This window comes from Zingiber officinale, chromosome 7B, assembly GCF_018446385.1.
Source record: "Zingiber officinale cultivar Zhangliang chromosome 7B, Zo_v1.1, whole genome shotgun sequence".
Taxonomy (NCBI): Eukaryota; Viridiplantae; Streptophyta; class Magnoliopsida; order Zingiberales; family Zingiberaceae; genus Zingiber; species Zingiber officinale.
The window spans coordinates 32146008-32164277 of record NC_055999.1 but is presented as its reverse complement, the minus strand read 5'-3'; the positions used below and the strand labels follow the sequence as shown (position 1 = coordinate 32164277).

Here is an 18270-nt window from a genome sequence, read left to right as displayed (position 1 = left end):
AAGGTGGACGATCTTGATCCGTCGATGGATAGCTCTCCGAAAAACCTCCGGCTAGCTCAAGCTCCTTGCCGACGGAGAAACCTTACCACAAACACTTGAATACAAGCACACTGATCACATGAGGGCTTGGGAAACTTAAATAGACTTTAACCAAGTCTATTATGTTAACTATAATCATGAATCCGAGCTCTTTTAAATACAGCTCGGGAGGAAACACCTAGCTATGTTTCTCGCCACCAGTCGATTGATAAAATCATCAATCGACTGATCTTTTGCGAATTCGACCATAATAGGCTCACGGCTCGATACCAATCAAATGATGGAAGTACCAGTCGACTGTTATAGTACTTGCTATAGTAATTACTACAGTAACTGCTACAATACCAGTTTACTATTTTCATAGCCGTTAGACATAGAAATATTCTATGCCCTGGCCCAGTTGACTGGTCCAGTTTCTAGTCGATTGGTAAAACCCTAACACTAGGGGTTTGACCCCCGAGTGCATTCACTTAGCGCTCATCCTTGTACGACCAACTTAGACCTAGCCTTCTAGCCTCCTCCATCAGCCTAGCGCCCCTCGAATGTCTCCCCATCCTTCACGTCTTGCCTTCTGGAGTTTCCTTCAGCCTTTTCCTAGTTGTCGGGTCTCCCTTTGCCGAGAGACTCCTCACCTCTTGGACTTCAACCATTGCCAAGTCACACTTGGACTTACATTGCCAAGACTACATACTTAGACTTACACCGCCAAGACTCCTTTTAGACTTTTCTCCTTTGCCAAGATCATACTTAGACTTTTCTTATTGTACTTGTATCCTACACACTCACAATGCATATCAAATACAACAATAAACCTAACTTGAACCTTTGCCCAAACATCAAAATATAGGACACATAGATTGCTCCAACATTTCCAACTATCTAACTTCGCTCTCTAGAACTTTTCAATCTGTCTGGCTTCACTCACCAGGACTTTCTCACTACTTAACTTCACTCACTAAGGCTTTTTACCTAGTTTCATTCACCAGGACTTTTTATATCTGCATAGCTTTACTCATTAGGATTTTTCAATGTGTTTAGCTTCACTCACTAGGACTTTCCATATCTATCTAGTTTCACTCACTAGGATTTTTTATCACCTAACTTCACTCATTAGGATTTTTCATTCTGCCTGCCTTCAGTCATTAGGGCTTTCCACACCAAGTGTTCAGTCAATATTTACTCACTTGAATTTTCTTCTTCTGCCAATCTTCCCGTTTGACTTGTCCTTACTAACCTTCACTTAGGACTTTCCAGTCAAGTATCCGATCAATTTTGACGTACTTGACTCTTCTGATCAACCTTTGACCGTCAATCTTACATATGAATAATTATAGCTACAATCTCTATATACTATCAAATATTAAAACTTAAAAATTAAGATCAAATTTGATCCAACTAAATTTAGTCAATGTAATTAATTTTAATTAAACAAAAATATATACTAACAAACTTGACTCGAACCGCCAGCGCTGCCAAGAGAGGCTTCTTCATGCTGCGTTGTTTCTGCATGGCCAGTTGGATGATTGAAAAATATTTCCTCTATTATTCTTCTGATCAATAGAATAATTATTTCATGAAAACGTAAAGTGGAAATAAAGAATTTTTATTAATTTGATTTATGTAATATAATAATATAAAACAATTTTTTTATACATTTGATGGATAGACGTTAATTATAGGATATACATATATATATAATTAAAATAATTTCAATAATAAATTTAATATAAATAATTTGTTTCACTTGGGGATGCTTGGTTGGGGGAATGGGAAAGGGATTGTGATAAATTTGTCAATTTCGATTATTTTATGACTCATCCATCCTAGCTAATTCTCTCAATTGATTGTAGTGGTTCATGTAGCTCAACCAGCTAGATGACTCTTTCAATTAGTTTGTCTAACTTAATTGCATAAGCACCTAGCTCGTTTAGATTGACCATCCGAATCAATTTTTCTAACTGATCATCTAGCTAATCCGATTTAAGTACTAGTTCATCTAGTATAATTAATCCCTCTAACCATCCAAACGGCCTAAAGAGTTCAACTAGCACGTTTGATTTATTTAACTTGATTAACTCATTCTACTCAATCAAGTCAGTTGATCTATCAAGCGTGAGTGATTTGTCACTTCAGCCTAAATGAATCCATCTAGAACAATCAAACTTTCATTATCAAATTATTGACTTTCACAACCTACAATAATAGAAGATATATTGTTGCGAGTTTTCCTAATTTTCTCTACCAACTAAGTTTGTCTATTTGGCCCAACTAATCAAGTCATTTGACTTGATTATCCCAATCAACTTGTCCAACATGGTTGGCCTAGCCTATCTAGCCCAACCACACAATGCCCTAGTCTATCTATCCCAATCACCCCAATCAATTCAATTCCCTACTCTAGCTCACAACTCATTTGGTTCTACTAACCTTATTAGTCCATCCGCCATAATTAGTTCCTCTAATCTATCTACCTCGATCGGACCAACCACGACTAGCTCATTTGGCCAACCAACTCGCTCGATTCATCTTTACTAGATCAATCCATCTTAGGTCGTGCTACCTATTCAAGATCATCGGTCCCCTCCCTCTCAATACAAACGTACACTGCCTTTTTACGATAGCAACAGAAACAAAAAAATGCCATTTCATTTTACATATAAATTGCAAAGAATACCGAAATTCTCTCCCCCTCTTAGGCACCATCAAACACTAATAAGCTACTTCATAGCACAGTGGAGGAAACTACTAATCATTCGAAGTTAACACAGTCCCAGTTCAAGTCTGGAATATATATAGAAGGATGTAATCATTAATCATAACAACGTTGAGAATGCACGAAAACAGCCGACGAATAGGCACGGAATGACTTTACATCGTATAAATGACAAAGCATGTCGAACATATATACTCTAGATGCATTGCCATAATAGCTCAGCTTTGCATCCGATGTTCGATATATACTATCATTCTCAAGGACCCCGGTGGCTATGGAAACACCCAAAACATCCTTGTTGCTGATCAGGAGGGATCATACCTCCTCCCTTGGATGTATCAATAGCTTCCAACATGGTCACCGCTTCATTCATCTCAGGTCGTTTGTCGGGGTTTGCATCCCAGCAGATTTTCATCACATTTGCCAGAGAGCTGGGGCAGCACCGCGGGATATCTGGCCTCAAGTTCTGTGTTTACGGGTAAGTCATAAATGCAGTTCTACAAGCATTCTAGAAATTGGTCAAGGAAAAACGTCTACCTGCCGCACAACTGCAGATGTAATCTCAGAAAAGCTAAGGTCAGGATACGGCATATCACAGCAATATACCTCCCACAAGCAGATGCCAAAGCTATATACGTCACATTTTCTATTATAAGGGTTACCATTAAGGACCTGCAAGTGTGTTGGTGTGATGTCAGTCAGTCATTTCACAGTTAAACGAGTAGTTGAAGAAAACATTGAAACATATGGCATAGGTGTTCAGGAAAAAATGGAAGCTTAGAAGATATATTGAAGTGTACAAGGACAAATGATTCTAATTCCGGCCTGGAGAATCTGCGTCTTAATCAGTGTACAGATTAGAAATATACTCCATGAGCTTACATTGAAGGGGGAAAAGGGAAATCGAGAAGCTTAAACAATGAACTTATATCTTTTTATGAGTTGATGGATCTTGTTGTCTTTCTTAGAGCATCCTTTTCTTTCCTATATCTTGGTCTTAAAGTTAGCATCGGTCAGAACTTGAATCTTTTCTTTTCTACTTTGTGTTTGCTTCACTCATTTAAGCATTTAACTAATGTTTTGCTATGATCATTTTTCCTGTAGATGCTTGTATGAATCATTCTAAATCAACAAACCTGCAAGTCCCTCAGTCTTCTGCTAAAATTTCTTCATAAAAGGTCTAGGATTCTAATGATCCAAGTTATTTGATAGAAAAGAGGGAAAAGGAAGAACTTGAAACATGAAAGCAAAAGTAAGCGAAAAAGAATTGGTTGAAAATAAGCGGACCATGTTAAAGTAAAGTTTATCTAATTCGCTCCAATTTGATTCCGAATCCATAATTTGTAAAATACCGGAAATAGGCGAATATGATTAAGGGAATTTTCCGGAATTTTTGGAAATTTTTCGGGAATTTTTCGGAGCTCGTACGGACGAGTTAACGGGGACAAAAACGGGGTTCGGAAAAGCCTGTTTAGGCTACCCGATTTAAGCGAGGAAAAGATTATATATATATATTCTTTTCCTTTTATTTTCTTATTTCTTTTTCCTTTGCTTTTGTTGCCGTTTCTTCCCTTGCCGAGCCATCCCGACGCCGCCTCCTTTCTTCTCCTCCGTGCCCTAACCGCCGGCCACTCGGCGGTTACCTCCTCTCCTCTCCCACGCGAGCATAAGTCCCGGACCAAGGGAGAAAGCCGACGCCTTCTCCTCTCTGTGCTTGGGCCGTGACGCCGGTTTCCTCCACCCGACAGCAACGCCGGTGCCTTTTCTTCCGCGCGGCGTCTTCTCCCGTGCCCTAACCGGCGATCTCTCCATCTTCCTCTCCTTTCCCTCTTCGGCCACCTCCGCACGGTAGAGAACCCCAGTGCCGGCCCCTCTTCTGTGTCGGTGCCCTAGCAAGCCGTCGGCGTCGCCCGTAGCAGTGCCGCTCCTCACTACGCTGCCTCATTTAGGCTGTGCCCTAGCGCTGGTAGCCGATTCATCTGTGTCCTAGCACTGTCGCCGGAGTCTTGGATCACCTCCGATCAGTGGAGAGGAAGAAGGTAAGGTGAGTTGGAAAATTTGGGTCCCGACAGCCACCTTCCAACGGCTGTTTTGTTTTTCTTCGGCAGCAACGTCCCTGTTGTGAATTAAGGTGAGCATCTGTGCAGTGATAAATTTTAAGTCAGTTAAGTGTGGATTATTGATGTAGGGTATTTGATTTAGAGGGCAACACCATTTACCTCACTTCGGTCAGGATTATTGGCAGCAAGAGTGGCTGTGAGAGTAGGTAAGGTTTATTGGGTATCTGGATTAAGCATTTGCTTAGTTGTAGATCGTAGTGTACTTGATTTTTGTTAGATGATTATTCATGTGTCAGTTGATTAGGTTTATGTGTTTTTGGCATTAGGGTTTTTGCCCTAATTTAGGGTTAAAGAATTTATTTAGCTATTTATAAGAATTTAGCTAAATAATCGTATATGTTTGGTATTACAGGACTTTGAAGAGAGACGAGTATCTCGGAGTCAGATTTGGACCATTTTATCGGAGGCGGGTACTTTTGACTTATGTCATTTGATATGCTTAGTAATTAAATTAACATGTTGCATTAATTGTGTTTCTTATCTATTTCGGTTAATCACTACCCAAATCTTACATGCTTGATTGATTGATTGGTTTTGCATCTCGGTATATTTACCTGTTTATATATGCTTATAGGGTAGTGATATGCCATGCTTGACCATGTTCGGGACCTAGGTTTTTATACCTTCGTGTACCTTGATTTGATATGATTCTTTGACCTAGGGTGCACATTTCTATATATATGGATTAGGTCGGGATGTTTATATGGTTATTGCCATGCATCATTTGCATGATTGCATCTGTGCGATAGTCCGCTCCATTATTCTTGAGCACATCGCCATTACGTGGATCTGCACACACCACTCATGGGTTAGTGGTCGATTCGGTGAGTGTGTTGCGGTGAGGACTCTGTTAGGCACCGCTTCGTGGGTAGTGTGACACAACGTGTTATCCGGCAGGATTCCTCTGGGAGTTGGGAGCATTGCGCTCCCCCATCTATGATTTGGGGTAGGAGGATAGGTGTACTCCAAAGTCCGTCACTCGGTCACTCCATCGTGAGTAGTGACGAGTCTGCGGTTGTCGCACCTACCCACTCGGCCTCGCGTTTGTATGAGATGATCGGTGGCGTCGGGGTGACCGGGACGCATCATCGCATCATATGCTGATGCATTTATTGTTTGTTTGTGGTTACTGCATTTTATCTTTGCGTATTGTTTGGATACCTATGTTTGACATGCATCGGATTTCCTTATCCCTCGGACTGTTTGACCTTATACTTAGGACCTTCTCTGTTTACTTCGGATGCATATTTATATCTTTCTTATATCGGAGATACGCATGATTAGTGTTAGGTGTTATTTCTTTACTTTGCATATCAACTGTCTGAGTGTTGGACTCACCCGCCTCCGTTGTTGTTATTTTCGGGTTGATCTTTGTCAGGAGGGAGTTAGTCCCCACTGCACGTAGTGCTACTCCTCTCTGGTTTTTGAGTTGTTTCATTTTAGCTTTTCGCTATCGGACATTATTTTAGTTTTGTTTGGACTTACATATGGATATTGTATGGAATCTTTCCGTTGGATGAACTTTTCGTATGATTTGGATTTACTCTACTACATGCTTGCCTGGATTAGAATCGTGTGATTTGGGCTTTACTGGTGTAGTTGAGTAGGGTTGATTTGAGTCGATATTATAAGCTGCGTGGTGATTGATTTTCATTCTGTTATTATTCCACCGCTTGTGGCTGAGTATTTAGTGCTTGTAGAAAATTTTGATTGTCCGCCGTACAGGGGAGATTTTCCCGGAAGGACTCTTCCGGGGCGTGACAATTTAGTGGTATCGGAGCCAGTTTTACGATCTTTTGTTTCGTATTTTGGATTTTTAGATTTAGGCGATACAATTTTTATTGGTATCGGGCGGGTTATGATACACCTTTTGGTGTTACGGAGATTTATCGGATACACCGTTGTTGGTATTCGATATTTGGGTTAGCTTTGCATGAGTCAATGGGCATTATCAGTTTTCGATATGGTTATGTTTGGTTCCGTTTGATTTATTTGGATTCCGTGATATGCGTCACAATTTTGAGGTCAAATTGGGGGCGGAACATCTCTAGGCAAATAGGTATGTTGTTATTTTATGTTTGTTATATTGGTATTGATATCGTAATTTAATTTAAGAGATATGAGCGATCTACTCAGATTCTTTGCGAGGCGTGGTCTTGGGCGACCACGTGGGAGGACCAAGGATCTCGGATATGCGAGAGATGCCCTGATGAAGCACTGTCGATCGGGGCAGACTCGGGATCGGTCGGGCTCTCAAATCTGATAGCTCCTGTAGAGATACCTACTTTGGCCACACCGACGGTATCCACGCCTACCCTGTTTACCGTACCATCAGGAGTACCATTGGTGTACCCGACATCTGCTCCAGCGCAGCCTACGGTGTATTCAGGACCACCGCCACTTGGACCTACAGTGTACCCGACACCAGTGGCACCTGTACCTCCAGTGCCTATAGTAGCAGTAGGAGTTCCTCCTCCGATTTATTCCGCGGTACCACCTGTAGTATCAGCTCCAGTGTTTCCGCCAGTTCCTGCAGCCGTCCCGACACAGCTCACTGATATTGTCGCTGCACGAGCTAGGATTCCAGCACTGGCCGAGTCGATGAAGACTCGTTTCACTCTTTTCCGCGGAGATCTCGATCCGAGTATGGCTCTGTCATGGATAGAGACTATGGAGCAGACTTTCTTTTCGAGTGGGAGAAAGCAGAGCTGCTGCTTATCATTTACGGGATGAAGCTAATGCACGGTGGGTTACTCGGTTCGATTATTGGTGAGCTAACGTCGCGTGGACAGTTGAGAGGCTTTGAGAGCCGTTCTTTCCTTGTCTGCTATCGGATGGCTCGCCGCGATTTTATGAGTCGAGGCGAATAATCGCTCGAAGTATATCAATTCCTCCGGTTGTACAGTTTTGTCGAGTTAGTTCGGAGGACGAACTCGCGTAATCTGATTTATCGAGTTGGGCGGTTACTGCGTATACGGCTTGCGGATTAGGGATTACATCTTACTCGATGCATTGAATCGAGCTTTGATGATAGAGTTAGCTCGGCGATATCCGGACAGGAAAAAGCATCTGGTCGATCGCGGTCCACAGGGAGTAATCGCGAGCGATCAGTCGAGTTCTTCCGGTTTCTCGTAGGCCTCGAAGTCGGGCGATTTTCCTCGGGGCGTTTCCGGTCTCCTCGGCGGAGATCGGAAGCAGTCCACCACGATATCTGATGTTTCCGATGTGGTTCAGACCACATCACTCTGGAGCAGTCGGTTTGCTTTTATTGCAACACCAGAGCCGATGATCGGTGAAGGCTCAACCGGGAGGTCGAGCAGAGGGCGATCTAGTCGATCGATGTCTCGACGAGGCGGAGATTCACACCCTCACGGCGTCGGCGAGCAGCTCCCTCCCAGCATTTGGCATGCTTGGGCGAGAGTACTCCGAGCACCCCCAGTTTTGCTCGGGACCATATTATCCGACTCAAGCGAGACTCGATCGGCCAGTGCCCAACAAGATATCGTCACCATCCTCTCGGTCTTATCTCGTAGTCCAGCGCCCTCGATAACGTGGCGATGTTACCACCTCCTCCTCAGAGAGGATGGTCGTGTTCGCGATTACAGAGAGGATGCTCGGTGGGCCGAGGATCCGTTTTCCGCCAGACGATTTCCATTTATGCATTCTGCGATATTTTGATTGATCATGGTAGTTCACTCTTTTATATCCGTACTTTTATGCGGAGATGGTAGATTACCTACTCGTTAGGTTCGGCGATTGATTGTCTCCTACCGTCGGTGATACTTTAGACGTCACCCAGAGATCGAGGTTGCCGTTAGACTTTGGCAACATGATACTTACGGTAGATCTTCTAGTATTGGAGATGGTCGAGTTTGATATCATTCTTGGTATGGATTGGCTATCAGTATATCATGCTACCGTTGATTGTCGACGAGGGTGGTCACCTTCCGGCCTCCGAACCAACCCTCGTGGAGTTTCACTCGCTATCACCATGGCGTCTCGATTATTATTGCGATTTTGACTATGTTTCTGACCATTATTGTTGCAGTTTGATGTATTACCAGAACATGATATCGAACTTTGATCATAGTTAGACGCAGCATCATGGAATCGTTGGTAGTGAGGAGTCGGTGCTTCCAGGCCGGCCGACATCGAAAGCTCCGTGTCGTATGGCACCAAAAGAGTTGAGCAGTGAAGGTTCAACTCCAGGAGCTTTGGATAGGGGATTCATTCGCCCTAGTGTTTCACCGTGGGGTTCTCCATTCTATTTGTCAAGAAAAAGGATGGTACTATAGGCAGCTGAATGCAATGACCGTCGAAATAAATATCCATTACCACGGATTGAGGATTTGTTTGATCCGAGGTACTTCATGTATTCTAAGATTGATCCGCGATCCGGATATCATCGGTGAGTCGAGATTACGATATCCGAAGACGACTTCCGTACGGATCACTGTCGTTATGAGTTTTGGTAATGCCGTTTGGGCTTACCAATGCTCAGCGGTGTTTATGGACTTGATGAACCGCGTTTTTAGAGATCGGTTTGTTATCGTTTTCATTGATGACATATTGGTCTACTTCGTTCGAGGAGGGCGACATCTTCGCGCATCTTGGAGATTCTTAGGCGGCGTCATCTGCACGAGTTCAAGTGTGCGTCGCTATCTTTGGTTTTCTTGGACACGTGGTTTCTAGCGGTATTTCATTGATCTCGAAGATCGTATCACGGTTGGGAGCGGTAAGTCGATTCGAGATCGCAGCTCGATTCGGATATTACCGGCGTTTTGTCGAGGGCTTCGCACTGACACGTCTTACCCGGAAAGGCGTGAAGTTCATATGGTCCGAGGATTGCGAGACCAGCTTTCAGGAGCTGAAGCGGAGATTAGTGTCGGCTCCAGTTTTGGTTCTACCTTCTGGAGAGGATGGGTTTGTACTTTACACCGACGCGTCTCTACAGGGTTTGGGCGCTGTTCTGATGCAGCACGGCAGAGTAGTCTCTTATGCTTCTCGACAGCTGAAGGAGCATGAGAAGAACTACCCAGTTCATGACTTGGAGTTAGCTGCCATCATCTTTGCTCTTAAGCTTTGGCGTCATCATTTATACGGTATCACATTTGAGATTCTCACTGATCATAAGAGTCTCAAATATATTTTCACTCAGAAGGAGCTTAATCTCCGACAGAGGAGATGGATGGAGTTCCTGAAGGACTACGATTGTACCATTAGCTACCACCCTGGGAAAGCTAATGTGGTTGCAGATGCACTCAGCAGGAAGTCCAGAGGGACTTTGTGTCCGGACTTGATCGGTTTGATTGAGTTTCTGAGTTAGATCTTGAGGAGCAGGGACAGGCAGTACTCGTTACCATGGTTGCTCAATCGTCGATCGGGACGAGGATCCGAGAGGCACAGCCGGTGATCGGCATTTGCGGTTTATTAGCGATCGATATCTTAAGGCGTGACCGAGTTTACGAGCGAGGAGGGTATCATATACTTCAGGCGTATGCACTCGCGTCTCATCCGGTCTTACGGGAGCTATTACAGGAGGCACACTGTTCTCGATTTGCGATCCATCCAGGTGGAACCCGTATGTATCGAGACTTGAGGCGTTCCTATTGGTGGAACGGTATGAAGAAGGACATCGCGGATTTCGTAGCTAGATGTCTTGTCTGTCAGCTGAACACCGAGACCTGCAGGATTACTTCAATGGATTCCTATTCCCGAGTGGAAGTGGGATCACATTACCATGGACTTTGTGGTAGGGTTGCCGAGGACACGACGAGGCCATCGTTGATCGATTAACCAAATCCGCGCACTTTTAGCGATTCGGAGGACCGATTCCCTTGATCGATTAGCAGATTTGTATTGTCGAGATATCGACTACATGGTGTTCCGTTAAGTATCATTTCGGATAGAGATCCACGGTTTACGCCTCTGTTTGCGTCTGCGCAGCAGCCTTAGCACAGCTCCGTTTAATCTGACTTTCCATCCATGACGGATGGGCGGTCGAGGCGGACCATTCAGACTTTGGAGGACTGCCGAGGTCGTATGTTATGGATTTCGGAGGCGCTGGGAGGACCATCTGCCGTTAGTAGAGTTTGCCTACAACACAGCTTCCATTCGGCTATCCGGATGGCACCGCTGAGGCGTTGTATGGTAGACCTTGTCGGACACCCGTCCTTTGGGATGAGGTTGGAGAGGCTCATTGTTGGGACCTCGGAGAGTTCAGCAGGATGCAGAGTTGGTCCGTATTATCAGACGGAGGATGGCAGAGCCGCCAGAAGAGTTACGCTGATCGGAGACGCAGACCACTAGAGTTCTCTGTTGGTGACCATGTATTTCTGCGAGTTTCACCCACGAAGGGGTGAAGAGATTTGGCCTCAGGTAAGCTAGCTCCGCGGTATATTGGTCCTTTCGAGATCTTGGAGAGGATAGGAGCGGTAGCTTACCGGTTAGCACTCCCTGTCAGGCGCCCACGATGTATTCCACGTATCTCTTGAGGAGATACGCACTGACCCGACGCACTTGCTGATATTCCAGTTCGATTCACTGACATTACTTATGAGGAGGTTCCGATGCGGATTCTCGGCCGGAAAGAGCGTCGATTGGAACAAGACCATCCTGGTTAAAGTCGGATGGCAAGATCATTCTGACGAGGAGGCTACTTGGGAGCTCAAGACACTATCCGAGCTCGATATCCCCATCTTTTCACTGGTATGAAATTTATTTACCGTTCAAAGATTTATACTCTATATCCATTGTTAGTACTTTGCGATGGTAGATACTAAATTGGGGACCAAATTTTATAAGTGGGGGAGAATGTAAAATACCGGAAATAGGCGAATATGATTAAGGGAATTTTCCGGAATTTTTGGAAATTTTTCGGGAATTTTTCGGAGCTCGTACGGACGAGTTAACGGGGACAAAAACGGGGTTCGGAAAAGCCTGTTTAGGCTACCCGATTTAAGCGAGGAAAAGATTATATATATATATTCTTTTCCTTTTATTTTCTTATTTCTTTTTCCTTTGCTTTTGTTGCCGTTTCTTCCCTTGCCGAGCCATCCCGACGCCGCCTCCTTTCTTCTCCTCCGTGCCCTAACCGCCGGCCACTCGGCGGTTACCTCCTCTCCTCTCCCACGCGAGCATAAGTCCCGGACCAAGGGAGAAAGCCGACGCCTTCTCCTCTCTGTGCTTGGGCCGTGACGCCGGTTTCCTCCACCCGACAGCAACGCCGGTGCCTTTTCTTCCGCGCGGCGTCTTCTCCCGTGCCCTAACCGGCGATCTCTCCATCTTCCTCTCCTTTCCCTCTTCGGCCACCTCCGCACGGTAGAGAACCCCAGTGCCGGCCCCTCTTCTGTGTCGGTGCCCTAGCAAGCCGTCGGCGTCGCCCGTAGCAGTGCCGCTCCTCACTACGCTGCCTCATTTAGGCTGTGCCCTAGCGCTGGTAGCCGATTCATCTGTGTCCTAGCACTGTCGCCGGAGTCTTGGATCACCTCCGATCAGTGGAGAGGAAGAAGGTAAGGTGAGTTGGAAAATTTGGGTCCCGACAGCCACCTTCCAACGGCTGTTTTGTTTTTCTTCGGCAGCAACGTCCCTGTTGTGAATTAAGGTGAGCATCTGTGCAGTGATAAATTTTAAGTCAGTTAAGTGTGGATTATTGATGTAGGGTATTTGATTTAGAGGGCAACACCATTTACCTCACTTCGGTCAGGATTATTGGCAGCAAGAGTGGCTGTGAGAGTAGGTAAGGTTTATTGGGTATCTGGATTAAGCATTTGCTTAGTTGTAGATCGTAGTGTACTTGATTTTTGTTAGATGATTATTCATGTGTCGGTTGATTAGGTTTATGTGTTTTTGGCATTAGGGTTTTTGCCCTAATTTAGGGTTAAAGAATTTATTTAGCTATTTATAAGAATTTAGCTAAATAATCGTATATGTTTGGTATTACAGGACTTTGACGCGAGACGAGTATCTCGAGTCGATTTGGACCATTTTATTGGAGGCGGGTACTTTTGACTTATGTCATTTGATATGCTTAGTAATTAAATTAACATGTTGCATTAATTGTGTTTCTTATCTGTTTCGGTTAATCACTACCCAAATCTTACATGCTTGATTGATTGATTGGTTTGCATCTCGTATATTTTACCTGTTTATATATGCTTATAGGGGTAGTGATATGCCATGCCACCATGTTCGGGACCTAGGTTTTTATACCTTCGTGTACCTTGATTTGATTCTTTGACCTATGGTGCACATTTCTATATATATGGATTAGGTCGGGATGTTTATATGGTTATTGCCATGCATCATTTGCATGATCGCATCTTGCGCGATAGTCCGCTCCATTATTCTTTGAGCACATCGCCTATTCGTGGATCTCGCACACACCACCTCGTGGGTTAGTGGTCCATTCGGTGAGTGTGTTGCGGTGAGGACTCTGTTAGGCACCGTTGGTCCGCTCGTGGGTAGTGTGACACAACGTGTTATCCGGCAGGGATTCCTCCCGTCTTGAGTACTGGAGTTGAGAGCATTGCGCTCCCCATCTATGATTTGGGGTAGGAGGATAGGTGTACTCCGACAGATCCCCCACTCGGTCACTCGTCAGGAGTAGTGACGACAGAGTGCACGGTTGTCCACTCGGCCTCACGTTTGTATGAGATGATCGACCGCCGTCGGGTGACCAGATCGATCATCGCATCATGCATGATGCATTTATTGTTCTGTTTGTGGTTCTGCGTTTATATCTGCGTATTGTTTGGATACCTATGTTTGACGTCAGATTTCCTTATCCCTCGACCGTTGACCTTATACTCGGGACTGGTTAGACGTTCTCCGCTTACTTGGATGTATTTATATCTTTCTTATATCAGACGCATGATTAGTGTTAGGTGTTATTTCTTTACTTTGCATATCAACTGCACTGAGTGTTGGACTCACCCGCCTCCATTGTTGTTATTTTGGTTGATCTTGTCGCGGAGGGAGTTCGATCGCTAGTCCCCATGCGTAGTGCTACTCCGCCTGGTTTTGAGTTGTTTCATTTTAGCTTTTTCGTCAGACATTATTTTAGTTTTGTTTTGGACTTACATATGGATATTGTATGGAATCTTTCCGTTGGATGAACTTTTCGTATGATTTGGATTTACTCTACTACATGCCTGCCTGAACGGCAGAAGAGGTAAGAAAAAAATCGGATTTGGGCTTTACGAGTGTAGTTGAGTAGGGTTGATTTCGAGTCAGAGTATTATAACTGCGTGGTGATTGATTTTCATTACTGTTATTATTCCAGCCGCCTGTGGCTGAGTATTTAGTGCTTGTAGAAAATTTTGATTGTCCGCCGTACAGGGGAGATGCTGCCGAAATTTTCTCGGACAGGGACTCTTCTGGGGGCGTGACATAATTAGCCTGAGATTATTTCTTAATATGAAGTTTTGACCTTCCTACCTGATCGTGCCCTTCCATCTCAATCATCTTTCGGCCACCTGTGTTGCTTCCTCCTCCCCATCCCTTGGCTTCCAGCCAAACTCAATCTTGCTGCCCAGTCATTCAGACCCTTGATCCTTGAAAGTCCTCAGCAAACCTTTCTCCCCCATTTATTCTATCACATCTGACGAAGTCGATAGCCTCCTTGCTCCTTTCCCTGCACTATCTCCACCATACCCTACAACGATATTGGCTTTCGGATCAAATGCCAAGATCCTTCCGCCATCCCTTCCTCTTGGCAACCTTGGTTGCCCACCTGTCTCTGTGCATTTGGTGTGTTTGCTAGCCCATCACACAGAGGGCATCTCCATAGCATTGAACTATCGCATTGCATATCAAGATCTTCTAAACCATTGCCTTTCTAGTACATTTTTTTTTCTCTTAGTGAACTCTAGTTAGCTTTCTATACATGTCATAATGAGAAAATCTATTAAGGTCAACACCATTGCATCACCTGGACCAAACGTATTACCATCCTGTATAATGTATGTGCATGCATATCATCTGTGGATCATCCTAAAATTTGTATAGATAATCCTAGGTTAGATTTGTCATTTGAAGAGGCTTTCATAATCCAGTAACATTTGAGCATCCAATCATCTTTATCTTTATCTAGTACAATGCAAACTAAGTTACTTGCAATATATGAGGATGCCAAAGGAAAGACTATCTAACTGATTTGGTCTGATTGTGGCGCTCATGTTAAGATTGATAAAAATTCTTACAGTAGTAAGCATGGATAGATATGAGCTAACCTAATATTCGTAATTGCAGAGGAGATTGAGAAGTCACTCTTGTGAAATGAAATCACAAGCTAAAAAACGTCACAAAAGTAGGTTGTCTGCTTGTCTTACCATATCCAAATCATAATGAAAATTACATCAGCCATGAAAGGTGCTCAAGCAACATAGTTGGAAAAACGAATATAGAAATTACCCAAATGAAATGTCACAAATGGGCATACCTCTGGTGCCATGTATCCAAGAGTTCCGGTCTCACCCGTCATGTCATTGGGATTTTGGGCCTCAATACGAGCAACACCGAAATCAGCTATTTTCACTGTTCCAGTCCTATCAAGAAGCATGTTTTCTGTCTTAACATCTCTATGCACAATCTTTTGGGAATGAAGGTAACTTAACCTACAAATATAAATCCAAATTGCAAAAAGTTATTTGGCTTGCATATTGCTCTGACCACTGGAGGGGAGGCAATGAGTAAGTACAAATCAGAACAAGATGTTATAAGCTAAAGACTCTCAACTAGAAGAGTTCAAAGATCAGTGCTGACCCTCTTGCAAGATCCAAAGCTATCTGTACTACTACCTTGAAAGCTAGTTTTCTTCTATGGTGCTTTATAAGAAAGGATTTCAGTGCACCACCAGGGAGATATTCAACGATGACACAGCATACATTGCTGGCCATGCCAAGATGGCCGTTTTCTGTTTGTATGTTTAGGTCTGTTGCCCCAATTGCAGCCCCAATAAACTACAGGAACAGGAGAACATACAATTGCAACTGTCAACAATAAATAGAAATACAAGTAGAAAGATAGGAGCATATGGGATCCAAGAATGATCTTAATCAATGATCTGTATATACACAATGATCTGTACCTTTGTAACATTTGGATGATCGAGTTTATGCCAAACTGACACTTCTTGAGAGAATGCTGCACGTACTGCAGCCACTTCAGAATCTGTTTTGTTTCCCTCCTCCCCCCAGTCAAGCAACTTCACTGGAAATAGCACAAGGGAGATTTATTATTACTAACAATAGAACTGCAGATTGTATATCAAGGGTGTACACTTTATTTTGGCACAAGGTTAAGAAAAATCAGAGTGACGACAATTGGGATGCTGTTTTGATTCAGAGTATCCTTCTGAAGAATGAAGGATGATGAACAGTTGTCGGATATTTTCACACTGCGTGAACTGTGAAGGCACATGATGAGAAGCTTCACAGCTTATGGATGCACTGGCTAAAGTGTAAAGCAGATAAGAAAAGGTAAAGGCAATAACCTAACTCAATTGCCGAATTGTGACTCATAACTGCATTTTGGTTTCTTCCTTCAAAAGATATCACAAGACCAACACGTCATTATCTTGGCAAGGTTCACATGAAAGTACAAGCTAATCCAACAAAGGGCACGGGAAACACACAGGCCACAAGATGAGCAACCTTCTATATATGAAACCAACTGGAGCATACCAAACACAAAGTGATGTCAATTACCAACTACAAAAGAAGAGTAGAGATACACAGAAATTCCGTGGCACCATTAATGCAAAATGCAATAAACCATTGAAGAAATTTTCAACATATGAATATTCTTCACACCAGAAGAAATTATTTTCCCACTTCCCAGTATGCAAAATAAGCCAATCAGGAAAAACAGAACACTAGAATTCATAGAGTCCAAAGTTCAGATTGAACACTGATCTGGGTGGTTATACACTCCTTTACTGCAAGGGGAAAAAAAGGAGGGAGAGAATTGCGCATTATAGAAAAGCTGAATTCACCAAAAATCTTTGAAAAAACAAAGGAAGATTTCAAGCAGTCGGGGTGGCATCATGTAGGGACAAAACCCTATTTATTTCTCAGAATTTTAGGGCATGGCTCACCGGCGACGTCCTGGCCGTCGTAGACGCCGCGGTGGACGGTGCCGAAGGTACCCCTGGCGATGACTCCTTTGATGACCAGCTTGGAGGGGTCGATCTCCCACTCTTCTCGCCGCCTCTCCCTCCTCTCTTCCTCCTTCCTCTTCTCCATCGTCAATGCCCTGCTCAGGTGCCGCTCCAGCTGCTCGTCCAAGTTCTTCAGATCGATCTGGTCCGCCCTCACGAACCCATCTCCACCTCCCTCCTTCATCGCGCTCTCTCTCTCTCTCTCTCGCAAAAGAAAGATGTGATCTTTACAACCTCCGCCTTTTCCTCTACTCACTCTTCTCTTCCTTCTTTAAAAAAAAACACAATTTTTTCCAGCTTCCTCTCTTGTTTCTGTTCTCCTATTCTCCTAGTATTTGTCTCCCCTCCCCTCCCTATGCTTCCATGTGAGCACATGGGTTGCCTGCCTCTCTCCATAATCAAAGCTTGGAATTTTCATATCTTATCATCGTGAAATCTCTCGTCTTTTGTTGTATTTTGTTTTGTTTGGAGCCTTGGACTCTTCCTCTTACCTCGCTCCTCACGGGCTCACAATTACCCACAATGGATTGTTTTATATATATATGAAATGGACCTTCTGCCTTATCTTAGCATGTGCTGCCTTGGTCAGCTGAAGGAGATTGCAGATGTAACGGGTGGATATATCACTGTGTTTGGAGTTTGGACTGGAACTAACAAACAAGAATTCGCAAAATAAAATAAAATAAAATAATCATTGCTATCTTTGCAAACAGAACATATGCTGCTGCGTCTGCTCAATCAAACAAACAAGTTTCAAAAGTTTGAGATGTGTGAATCCAACTTGACTAGATTGCTCTTCAGACAGACAAAAACATATGGTAGAAGATTAATCAATCTTCAGTTTTGCAATTCATGGTTCGACATTTCGGTCAGAGATTTCGGGTGCAGTGAGCTCATGCCATATATAAACTCAATCAGAGCCGTATCTTTAAGGTCGATATCTCTCTGTTTTGTGTGATTTCACATGAAGAGCATGTCGTAAACTTTTAGATTCGTTAATTTTAAACGTAATGATTGTTGGAAGTCACGGGAGAAAAGATGAAGGAACTAACTATTTAAGAACAAGAATCAGAATATTTAGAAGGGAAAAGATTTAAGAGGGCATTCAGAGGATCATTCTACAATAACACAGTCATTTTCTAAGACGGATATGCTCAAAAGAAGATGAAACTATAGAGAGGAAGAGAATGAAGGAGAACTCAATAACAATTGTTTTAAACTTCTTCATTGATTCAAAT

At 43.6% G+C, this 18270-nt stretch overlaps 1 protein-coding gene across 1 annotated transcript; it reads right to left on the bottom strand.

Moving 5' to 3' along the window:
- Positions 1–2764: 2764 nt before the first annotated feature.
- On the bottom strand, positions 2765–17537 carry LOC122005645 (serine/threonine-protein kinase STY13-like). Its single transcript, XM_042560765.1, has 6 exons — positions 16970–17537; positions 15962–16083; positions 15637–15833; positions 15314–15488; positions 3290–3424; positions 2765–3218 (listed from the first exon to the last, which is right to left on the bottom strand). Exons 1-6 carry the CDS (start codon positions 17214–17216, stop codon positions 3009–3011), a joined length of 1086 nt encoding a protein of 361 aa, XP_042416699.1. The 5' UTR covers positions 17217–17537; the 3' UTR covers positions 2765–3008.
- Between the last annotated feature and the right edge of the window lie 733 nt (positions 17538–18270).

Coding starts and splice junctions, on each gene's coding strand:
- LOC122005645 (XM_042560765.1), bottom strand. CDS start 17,216: ATGAAGGAGGGAGGTGGAGATGGGTTCGTGAGGGCGGACCAGATCGAT. Junction 15,834..15,961: donor ATCATCCAAATGTTACAAAG/GTACAGATCATT, acceptor CTGTTCCTGTAG/TTTATTGGGGCTGCAATTGG. Junction 15,489..15,636: donor GCTTTGGATCTTGCAAGAGG/GTCAGCACTGAT, acceptor TTATATTTGTAG/GTTAAGTTACCTTCATTCCC.